The sequence below is a fragment of the Colias croceus genome, chromosome 20 (assembly GCF_905220415.1).
Source record: "Colias croceus chromosome 20, ilColCroc2.1".
Classification (NCBI taxonomy): domain Eukaryota; kingdom Metazoa; phylum Arthropoda; class Insecta; order Lepidoptera; family Pieridae; genus Colias; species Colias croceus.
In genome coordinates, this window is record NC_059556.1 from 6,343,027 (window position 1) to 6,355,605 (window position 12,579).

General features: G+C 34.4%; 1 protein-coding gene across 3 annotated transcripts in view; it reads left to right on the top strand.

The window, feature by feature from the left end:
- Positions 1-12,579, top strand: part of LOC123700696 — a 242,836-nt gene that overhangs the window by 87,244 nt on the left and 143,013 nt on the right. For all 3 annotated transcript variants that reach the window (XM_045647993.1, XM_045647992.1, XM_045647994.1), the window contains 3 exons: positions 307-405; positions 1,471-1,573; positions 4,500-4,630. In XM_045647993.1, the coding sequence (XP_045503949.1) occupies positions 307-405; positions 1,471-1,573; positions 4,500-4,630 (333 nt within the window). The remainder of the gene's footprint in view (positions 1-306; positions 406-1,470; positions 1,574-4,499; positions 4,631-12,579) is intronic.

The following is a 12,579-nucleotide window of genomic DNA, read 5'->3' on the forward strand; positions in this document are numbered from 1 at the left end:
ACACCGATTACTCCGAGGTTTCTGAACCGATTTACGTGATTCTTTTTTTGTTCGATGCGGGATGGTTTCGAATTGGTCCCATAAAAATTTTATTCGGATAGGCCCAGTAGTTTTTATTTTATGAGAATTTTTGTCTGTATTTGTAAATGTTGCAAGTGCAAGTTTGAAGTCGGTTGTTTTTAACGTAGTTATTGACTTGTCTATTGATGTATATTATATTCTTCCCTGTTTAAAAATGCACATGTTCACCAAATACTTCTTGTCAAAATATCAAAAGTACTAATGAAAAAATATTATAATTTTCAGAACCGCATGTCAGAGCTAGTGTCAGTGGAGCCGCGTCGAGCGAAGTTCATCGAGCAGGCCTCCGCCATCCTCGACAGGATACCCGAGGCTGGCGCTGAGGTACATTCATTTCTTTTACTCCCTAATAATATTATAAATGCGAATGTATGTTTGTTTGTTTGTTGCTCCTTCATACAAAAACTGCTGAAACCGCTGCCCACCATAAACTCAAACTCAAACATTTATTTATTCAATTGGACTTCTTCGAAAAGCACTTTTGAAACGTCAATACATATTTTTAACATTTACCACCGATTCGGAAAGCAGTATCTATGGAGAAGAATCGGCAAGAAACTCCATAGTTGCTCTTTTAAATCATTTCAGTATTACAATTCAATTTTACAAAATATGTAAGTAACTGTACGTATATATTATATGTATTATCATAATATGCCAAAGAACTGTCCTGTGGTTTTTACGCGACAACCCTCCATGGGTTTTTATCTTCATGTTCTTAGATATGGTTTGTCGTTTAGGATTGAAGGAAATTCATTGATATTCTCATAAAAGTTACTGACACATTATCTTATTAGTTGTATAAAATACAATTATCTACAAATATGTACTTGAGGTATCTCGTATACAAGCAAGCATTTGCAAGATAATAAATAATAGAAAAAAATAAAATATAAATGTATTTACATAAAATTTGTCGAGCCTTCACCGTGAATTCGTCAAATCGTTCTCATTAAAAGTGTTATTGGCGAGCGATTACTATCCGAATCTATTGGTTACGGTACAGTAGTTAAAATTTTCTTAATATAGTCAGGGTTAATAAAATTGAGGTCTTCACTGTAGTTCAGCTTTTCCATAACAAAACTATTAATAAAAAAAATAATATGTAGAATAATCATTTTGATTGAGGAATTGTATTTATAGATCTTTTATAATTGTAAGTCCATATCCTTTGTAAAATATAAATATCTACTAGCTTACCGCCCGCGGCTTCGCCCGCTTTCTCTAAAACGATTTGATATTTAAACTATCCTATCTCTAAAGTTGGATCGAACTGCACATGGTGTGCGAATTTTATTATAATCGATTAAGTGGTTTAGGAGTCCATTGAGGACAAACATTGTGACACGAGATTTATAAATATTAAGATTAAAAATCCTGTCTGTATAGGTGTCATGGCGTGTAGAACATCTAAACGTGAAGTGGGAGAGTCTCCGCTTGCTACTGAGCCCAGAGCAGCAGCAACGCGACGGAGATTGCTCCGAAACTGTCGGTAAGATCATGGGAAATAAATTTAACAGATTTTTTTTTAAACAAGATTTTTTGTGGTTAAATCAAAAGGTTGATGAGGTCTTTACTGTAGTTTGGTTTTTCCATAGCAAAACTTTGAATGAAAAATGTAATATGTAGAATTACTTTTCATTGACGAATTATTTTTATAGATCTTTTAAAGGCGCCAAGTCCTATGAGAACGTAGTTGTTTTATTACTATTTTCTGTTCTGTGTGTTTATGGTGCTATTGCTGCCATCTTTTGTTGAGCAGGGAAAGTTGCCGTGATTTTTGTTGAAAGCGCCATCTAGTGTTTTGCTCGAGAATTTATTCTAACCGAGTGCTTAGCCGACTAGTGAACCTTATCAGATGGTCCACTATGTTCTTTAGTTCCATCAATTATTCGTCCAATAAGGCAAAGGGCAAATATTAATACAATTGTAATAACATTTGAAGTGTTTAATTAATACACTTTTAATAGCTCGACGTAGTTACACAAATACAAAATTACGGGATTTGCCTCAAATAAATTTATGTAAACTTGTATTCATTGCCGAATTGTTTGGCAATGTTTTATTTTCTTCAACCTTTTCTTCTTTCTTTTGTTAATTGAAGCTTTTATTATCGTAACGTTCTGAACATTCTACCGCAGTTGTAGGCAAACAAATATTAGCCAATTGATAGTAGTTTATCAATCACAATTCAAAATAATTCTTACATATTTAAGCTGCGAAACAATTTTTCTGTATACATAGGCTGTATATCACAACAATTATTTATAGTAAAAAAAAATTGTCTAGCTAAACCCGAACCTACTTTACTTTCATACAATAAGAACAGAATTGCACAACTTAAACATATTAACTCATAATTTAAATATAAAATTTGTCAAGCCGAAATGTACGCTATTTCAATACATTTAATGAATGCTTTTTAACGTTATGGAAACATCTCATAATTTAAATACAAAATTAGCCAAGCTAAACCACACCTTTTTGCCATACACTTAAAGAGCACATTTGCACAACAGACACGACCCACGAGCTGCGCTGCCTGCGCCGCTGGCTGCACGTGATGGAAACATCTCATAATTTAAATGCAAAATTAGCCAAGCTAAACCACACCTTTTTGGCATACACTTAAAGAACACATTTGCACAACAGACACGGCCCACGAGCTGCGCTGCCTGCGCCGCACTGTGTTTCATTAGATCAAAAAAATTTCCCTGTGCTGTTTATTGTATTTATCGATCAAGGGATGTATTTAAAATGTAAGAGTAGAACACCCACGTGTCAATTTCTTATACTTTTTTTTTGAAAAAATGGCAAACTTTAGGTGAATTTTTCATGAAAAATATTGAAATGTATCCTGAAATCGTAACGGTCTTAGATATTTATTTTAAATAAATATAGACTTATAAAGCATCTTTGGGCGCATATTATCCAGTTTTTATTTTTGGAAAACTACCTCCGAATACCGAGAAATATATTTTTTTCAGATTTTCGTTTTTATTTTTTTTCTCCCTAAAAACGCAAAAGTGCGGCTTGTCACTAGCATAGAATTATTGCTCGTAATAAGGCCTATCACTTATAAAAAAACCACGCCACACTATTGCGGTTTTTGGGAATAATACGCAATTTTCAAAAAGGTCAAAAAACACAACATAGGGTTGTCGCAAAAAGGTCAAACAAGTTTTTTTTTCTAAGTGTGGATATACAAGGAATAAAAAGAGATATAACTTACATACTTATCACATTGCAAGCCCGAATTTATATATTAATTATAAATATAATATTATATAACTTATTTATTTATTTAAATTTAAAATTTTTTAAAAAATTAAAAAAAGGGTTCCCAAGCAGGTCATTAGATTTCATGCCTAAATATCTCATTTATTGTAATATGGTAAAAAATATAGGATAAAACAAAATAAAAATAATGATGGTCAAATTTATTGACAACCCTTATACTATGTTTAGAAATTGGATTCCTTCTAAAAACCGCAAAAGTGCGGCGTGGTTTTTTTATGAGTGATAGGCCTTATTACGAGCAATAATTCTATGCTAGTGACAAGCCGCACTTTTGCGTTTTTAGGGAGAAAAAAAATAAAAACGAAAATCTGAAAAAAATATATTTCTCGGTATGCGGAGGTAGTTTTCCAAAAATAAAAACTGGATTATATGCGCCCAAAGATGCTTTATAAGTCTATATTTATTTAAAATAAATATCTAAGACCGTTACGATTTCAGAATACATTTCAATATTTTTCATGAAAAATTCACCTAAAGTTTGCCATTTTTTCAAAAAAAAATTATAAGAAATTAACACGTGGGTGTTCTACTCTTACATTTTAAATACATCCCTTAATCGATAAATACAATAAACAGCACAGGGAAATTTTTTTGATGTAATGAAACACAGTGCGCCGCTGGCTGCACGTGATGGAAACATCTCATAATTTAAATGCAAAATTAGCCAAGCTAAACCACACCTTTTTGCCATACACTTAAAGAACACATTTGCACAACAGACACGGCCCACGAGCTGCGCTGCCTGCGCCGCTGGCTGCACGTGATGGAAACATCTCATAATTTAAATGCAAAATTAGCCAAGCTAAACCACACCTTTTTGCCATACACTTAAAGAACACATTTGCACAACAGACACGGCCCACGAGCTGCGCTGCCTGCGCCGCTGGCTGCACGTGATGGAAACATCTCATAATTTAAATGCAAAATTAGCCAAGCTAAACCACACCTTTTTGCCATACACTTAAAGAACACATTTGCACAACAGACACGGCCCACGAGCTGCGCTGCCTGCGCCGCTGGCTGCACGTGATGGAAACATCTCATAATTTAAATGCAAAATTAGCCAAGCTAAACCACACCTTTTTGCCATACACTTAAAGAACACATTTGCACAACAGACACGGCCCACGAGCTGCGCTGCCTGCGCCGCTGGCTGCACGTGATGGAGGGCCGCCTGCCGCCGCCGTCGCTCGCCGCCGCGCGCGCCGCGCCCTACCACGAGCTGTTACGGAAGCTTCGAGAGCATCAGGTTAGTGGCCATGTGTGTGTAACGAGAAAGTGAGCAGTAAGTGAGTCAGACAGAGTGAGTGAGTGAGTGAGTGAATCAAATCATAGAAATCAAATCAAATCACCTAATTGATTAATTAATTGCCCACAACTTAGAAGTAAACCTTAATAAAACTAAAATAATTCAATTTAAAACGTATAAAAGTCATGGCAAGGGATGTGCCATATAAACTACTAGCGGTCCGCCCCGGCTTCGCCCGTGGTACCTTTAAACTATCCTATCTCTCAAGTTGGATCGAACTGCACATGGTGTGCGAATTTTATTATAATCGGTTAAGTGGTTTAGGAGTCCATTGAGGACAAACATTGTGACACGAGATTTATATACAGGGTGTCCCGTAAGTAGTGGACCAACAGGTTATGGGGAGTAGAGGGACTTATTATCTAACAAAAATACTAAAATTTATTGTCCTAAACCATAAAGTTTTTGATTTATGCTTTATTTTCAAAATTTGATAAAAATATCATCCATGTAAGCTTATTATGAACTTTTACCATTTCTGTTTTTATTTTATTCTTATTTTTTTGTTCAAGGTTGTTAAGAATACATAAGTCTTCCTAATTAAAATGATACTCAAGCATAATTAACAACAAAAACAAAATTAGACCAAAAAGTAGGTAAAATTTTACGTTTTAAAAATTTACACACTGAAGTTTGAACAAAGCTGGTGTAAAAAAAATGTATGGTGACCCTGTGGAACTTTGTTTTAAAAACTTCTACATCTCATACAAATTACAAAAAGGTATAATTGTGTGGTATAAAGTATTTAAAAAAATGTTAAATTGGCGTTCAACATTCAAATTAGAAATTATCAGGTAGTCAACTCATTAAGTTATTCCGAGAATTATTGCCTTTATGGGCGCGCGCTGGAATTCTTTTGTATTGTTTCTGGCCAATCATAGACGATACTTGAACCCACTATTATTTTCTTTGACTTTCAACTATTTCAGTGACTTGCTTATAGCTCGGAACTACACGCGTGTTTAGCTTGAATCCGTCATTACGATATTATTCTTTGTTGAAGTGCGATTGAATTGGACACTGATTTTGCTTGTGATTTGGATGTTGTTCGACTTTGGTTTTTTGAAGGAAAATGCCTAATACATACACTCCACGTGAAAATGCAGAAATGTTATAAAAATTATTGGTTTAGGGCAATAAATTTTAGTATTTTTGTTAGATAATAAGTGCCTCTACTCCCCATAACCCGTTGGTCCACTACTTACGGGACACCCTGTATATTATAAGATAAGATATATATTAAGAAGATGAAAATACACCAATAGAAGAATCAATATTGTATTACTTCTTGATACATTCATATTATGATGTTACAGTGAAGTGGACATTAAAACCAAACTTAGGTGTTTGCTGTGTTGAAACTTGAACACGCTCGTCAGTCAGTCAGTCAGTCAATCAATCGATCAATCAATCGATCAATAATCGATCAAGAATCGATTGATCAATAATCGATTGATCAATCAATCAATCAATCGATCGATCAATCGATCAATCAATCAATCGAATCGATTGAATCGATCGATCAGTAATCGATCAATCAATAATCGATCAATCGATCATCATCATCGATCGATTGATCGATTCAATCGATTGATCAATAATCGATTGATCAATCAATCAATCAATCGACTCTTTCGCTTGTGTTATGGAAACTAGATGACAGATAAACATACACATATAATTTTAAATTAATACTTATATAGATAACTAGCTTTCCACCCGCAGTATCGCCCGCGCAGTCAAAGAAAAACCCGCTTAGTTCACGTTCCCGTGGGATTTCCGGGGTAAAACCTATCCTATTTCCCGGGGTAAAAAGTAGACATAGGCTACTTTTTACCCCGGGAAATAGGATAGGTTTTTCTCAAATTTCATGCAAATTGGTTCAGTAGTTGAGGCGTGATTGAGTAACAGACAGACAGACAGAGTTACTTTCGCATTTATAATATTAGTATGGATTAACACCCAGACAGAGCAAACATATATGTTTATCACACAAATATTTGCCCCGGGTGGGAATCGAACTCACGCCCAGTGGTTGGGAAGGCAGGGCCACTACCAACCACGCGAACCGGCCAGTCGATTGGCGTGGTTGGTAGAATTTTCGCTAAATTCAACATTCGCAAGGGAATCAAAATCTACTTCACGTGAACACAGTCTTGAAATTTGGTAGAAAGCAACGTTTTACAACACTGATGAAGGAAAAATTGCTAAAATCGAAAATTTAAAGTTCTATAATTTGTTCGAAGCTCTCCGAGCGCGAGTCCGAGTCGCACTTGGCCGATTTTATTCTTGTTCTTTTTGGTATGTGAGTTTTAAATGGAGACGATCATATAGTTTTGTCAGAAGATTAACGTCACTGTTTAAGGATTTTATTTTACTGTTTGTGTTTGATATAATTGACACTACGACCTTGTCGTGAATGGTAAAAAATAAGTGTACTTTGAGCATCTTTTAATACTTGAATAATGAATAATATATGTCTTTATCATTTAATAAAGTTATTCAGTAGTATATTATTTAAAAAAAATATAATTAAGTGTTACTCATATGTTATTTACTTATTTATTATGAGTCAATTCATATTGTAATTTATGTACCTAAGGATTTCGTATTAACTCAGGCCCCGGAATCACAGACACAATATAAAATCTATTGGGTCGTGGACCAATCGGGCCGCTTGGGGCTCAATGGGTTAATGCTGAGAAATAAAGATTGACGAGTTAAATTTTCTGTTCTTGTTTTAGACACGGATTTTCTTATAACTTAATATCTAAATTAAATAAATGTTTTCCATTTGTCTGGTTAAAGTTCGTCATCTTCTGTACAATCTTGATAAACGTAAATCACAAATAAGGTATAAGTAAACGAAATAAATAAAAAAAAATCGTCGTTGTATCTGTAATTTTGTAAATTAGACCAAGTCGTAAATGATATTACGACTTGGTCTATACCAAAAAATATAGGTACTCCTTTATTGTTAAGTTTAGGGATAATACTAATTATATAAAAATATAACATTAAGAACACAAAAAAAAAATTAACGCCTTATTTAAAAAGATTGTTGTTTTAGTTATGTACTAATATTTATCATAAATCTTAATAACTCAGTCACGCATAAGACGCCCGCGCCAACGCGAAACATTCCCTTCTCATGTCTTAGAAATGTTTGAGATAGCAAAATTGTAATAATTACGTAGATAACATTATGATGCCATGTACGAATGTACGTATTATAATTTATAATATCGAAAGACATTCGTTCCTTGTATTACGGTAATGAGGGCGGGTTACCTAATGCGGTCGCTTCGTGACGTGTGTTGCACGTTCTATTTTACATATACATATATAAAAGCTATTGTTGCAATAATGCAACTTTCTTTCCGCTCAAGTGATAATATTGATATAAGATTAGACGGTTCCCGGGGACCAAGCTTGCATGCTCATTAGATTGCCGTATCTTGTATTGCATCTTAATGGTAACTGTTGGAAGTTATGGTACGTAATAATGTTAAATTAAATGATAATGCGCTGTAGTTACGTTTAAGCTGTGCTTGTAAAGCTCTATCTCTCGACTCTAGGTCTGTAGAGATGTGATATATGAAACTCGATTGATACATTTGTCGGTGGTTTTCTTATTTTAATTTGTAATAGTAATCCTATATTCAAGTATGCTGTATGGAGTACCTGGACAAATATATACAGTGTCTTGTCAGTAATAAGTAATCAATTAATTTAAAAAAATGTGTAAAAGGACAAACCGGTAGTCGATAAGGTTATCTTTCTAACATTTCTCTCCTGCGCTCTTCTATAAGTTGCAAAATGATGTGTAGGTAGGTACATGAATTCAAGAAAGCTTAATACATAACAATATTTTGAACTAGCTGCTCCGGTCGATAAATGAGCTATCTGACACTGAAAGAATTTTTCAAATTAGACCAGTAGTTCCCGAGATTAGCGCGTTCAAACAAACAAACAAACAAACTCTTCAGCTTTATAATATTACTATAGATTACATGATAATTATCATTCAAATGTGTAGAAAAAGGCTCCAAAATACGTGTGAGAAGACTTTTTGTACCTTCAAATTGATGTTCAGAATATTGTATGTTTACATACTCACAACATCTTCTCATAGGCTATATTAACAATGTAGGATTGTAATTATAACAAATAAATACACAGATTAAGTGCTTAAGTGAAAACTCATTTTGAATAAGCAATTGATAAATATCTTGAAGAGAAAATGTTAATTACAGACGAGGCATAAGCTAAAAACAATGCCCTTTAGAAACTTTTACTGCATGTGAGTGACTACATTGTCTTTAATGTTTACATGTAGGGTGCGTTTACATTAGTAGTCTTCTAATTATTTAATACAAGGTATTTTTTTATCTTTATGGACATAACTTTTCGACTAGGTTGGTTTAAAACGTTTTGCATGAAATTAAAATTTAATAAACACGAAATAAGAAGTTCCGCTTTAAAAATTCAATCCGCACTCAATTTGATTTCATTCCTAAGAACAACGCGAACGAACTTGTCTGCCGTAGGTACTACTATTAAATATGATATGCGTTAGAATTTAAGGTAAAAAAGATTAATTTTTATTCTAAATAAATTTTGCAAAGGTCTGAGCTTTTAATATTGAAATTAAGCTTTTACGAATACGTATGTCCCAGACATACATACTTGTAAAAGCTGAACTCTAAGAGCTAGCACGCACGAGCAACTTTTGTCTCCGCGACTATTTCGTCTCTCCCATCAATTGTATGGGGAGTTGCGTCGCTACGTGCGCGCACTTTCATACTAGCCCATGGGTGGGAGAGACAAAATGGTTGCGGAGACAAAGTTGCTCGTGCGCGCTGGCTCTTATACTCGTCATTCAAGTTAAAGATCAGAACGGAAGCTTCATTACGAACTTATCAAACCGCACAATGTAAACGAAGCCTAACGAACATCTTAAATAACGGCCGCCAGCGAGATGCTCCTAATTAGCATCTCGGCATCGTCGTGTGCAAGTTTATCGTACGATATATCGGATGCCATGTACATTGTATTTTACCTATTGTTGTTGCTTATAGATTGAATTATCATTTTCGCACGTCTAAATTATTTGTTGCATTGTGAATGGGGAGTGTGATATGAAATATGATTTTAATGTTGTAAGGAGTTTGAATAGTTTCGAATGTTTACGAGTTAAGCTTATTGTTTGGCAAATTTACTTGCTGGTAATATGTTGTGCAATCCACGTTACACAAATAAATAGGTATAGGTAATATGAGTGAAATACGCGGACATGAAAAAAGAGAGTAAGAGAGAGTAAAAATTATTCTAATTAACTTAATATTTTTCTGATTATGTATTTCAAATCTAGCAGTATTTATCATATTCCGTCTAATTAGAAAGATATTTCAATTGAAATACAAGTTACAAGCATATGCGGTGTACCACATATATGCGACACACACTTTCTTGCGCTTAATGAACTTGTATTCTTGTATTCGCTATGACTAATAGGCAAATAAGTAAACAATTTTAGATTTCATTTACATAAACATCCAGCGGATGTAATACCTCCTTATTCCAAACGATTTGCCAACATGTACAAGTATATCCAATATCCCTTTATAGTTTACACCGTACGTTGGACAAATTGCATCGCATTAGGGAAATATCCCGACATGATCGACTAATATGATTTGTCAGTTTCTACTTTCTACCTTTCTTGGCCGCTATTAACCTCCGATATTCAATTTGTATGACGTATACATTTATTATCTAGACCGTATAATTTCCCTAATGCCTTAATGGCTAAGCATCTGGGTTCGTTTCGATATGGTTGCATACATGTATTGCGCACATCATGTAATCGATCTGTGTTCAAACTGCCTGTTTTTTACTGCCAACATTTAAATCGACCGGTGATATTACGTTTCAATGTTTGTAATGTTGCGGAGAGATTGTAATTTCCTTTAGTTTATAATATCTTTAAATATGTCTAATATTTTCTAGTTGATAATAATATCTCTAACAGTTCATGAAACTGTGATTTCTATTGATCTGAAATGATTTTTACTCACAAGTAAAAGGACACGCAAGTGACACCTAAAAATGAATTTATCGCTAATGACTAATGAGCCATTGAAAGCTGCATCAATACATTATTGTGTTTGTCCACATCTAGCCGAACTTGGTCCATAAATCACATTAGATTATGACAAACATCGTTAACAATCCACCGCGATTTCCTACGTATTGTATTTAAAATCATCGCGGATAGCACTGTAGGTACGGAGGCATTCATCGTAAGCTCGTGAGGCGCGAACAAACGGGCAATAAATCACGCAGACATACGTTATAGAGATTGCAGGAGACTAGAATTATTTCCCTTTGTTAACGAGACGTCACCGTACGCAAACGTGCCTTGACGTGCCCTATAACATTTGCGGTGATGTGTGCTAAAAGGGCTGTTGACTCGCGGAACTGGCTTTTTATGAAAATATTTCCTCGCCTGTGGTAACTCCTAGTTGTATGAGGATGCAGCCTTTTGCGTTACATGAAATATTAGATTATGAAAAAATAATGTTATGTTATTTAAACCAACTTTAAAATTCAGAATACAAATGATAATATCTATGAACTTATTATAGATAAAATAAATTAAATACTTTTAACTTTTCCTTGCGGGAAAACTATACACAGAATGCAATTTTAATCTGGCAATTATAATCTAATTAATGTGGCCATATTTTTATTTCTAAATAATACGCGCAATGTGTTTGTTTTAATTTGTAAACATAGCAATGTTCGGTTCGGTTCGGTTTGTAATCAAAAGCACAACTCGAAATGTAACTAGGAATAAAATATCAATTACTCGTAAACGACTTAATAAGATCGTCCAGGCGATGAATGTTTTCAGTGTGGGCGTTAATCCGAGGTGATATAAACAGTGATTTAAATGCAAACGATTATGTCGCACTCGATATCTGTATCGATTTCGACTCGAGTGTAATTACAGAATCGAGATGTTTATATTGTACCTGTGCTCTTGAGCCGGGTGATTAATAAATTTATCGACGCTTAAGATCAAGCTAGTTGCTTTCGCTACCGCGGTTTGTGAGATTTATACGCGTTTAATTAACATTCGTTCTTGCTTGTTACGTTTAGTCTTAACTAAAGGAATGTGAAATGTAGACGTGTGCCTAAATATCTAGATCGGAAATTTTAATGGCTCGACTCGCTGAGATTTTGTTGGCGATTACTTCGCGTACGGAGTTTTCTGTGATAGGCCGTTGGCTGGTTAAATAACGATGTATCTTTAATCTGGATAAAGCGAACGTTGATTGGCTTATTCGGTACAGGACCACATACAGAAGATCAGATTCTTCCTGTCTTATAATTGGATAAAGACTTCGACTTGGAAAGGCTTAACAAACGACTTATTTAAACTTTACGTAGAAAAGGCTATGCAATTTTACAAAAAACTGTTTTTCTCAAAAAACACAAAGCTCCCAAAAACAGTTTTCAAAGAGAGATCGTGAAGAGCACGTTCGGTTATTTTCCTCTTAAACGACTTTAAAGTAACTGTTTGCTTTGTGCTTTCTTTGTACGCATAACTATTTACTGTATATATATTTAAGAGATATGAGCGGCTATGAAGGGATCTATTTACTCGCATGTTATTTGATCGATAGCTTCTATTCTGTTGTGCTAACGGTTGATGTCACCGACATGCGTGGGAAATACGGTGTTCACGGATTGTGAATGTGTACTATGCATTCGTTAGTACTTACCTACCAATTGTTTTATTTGCGAAAGTTGTTTATTTTGTGAATAATGTCGAATGGTTAAATTGCAAATTAGTAAAGTAGCAATAGCAATGACGGGTT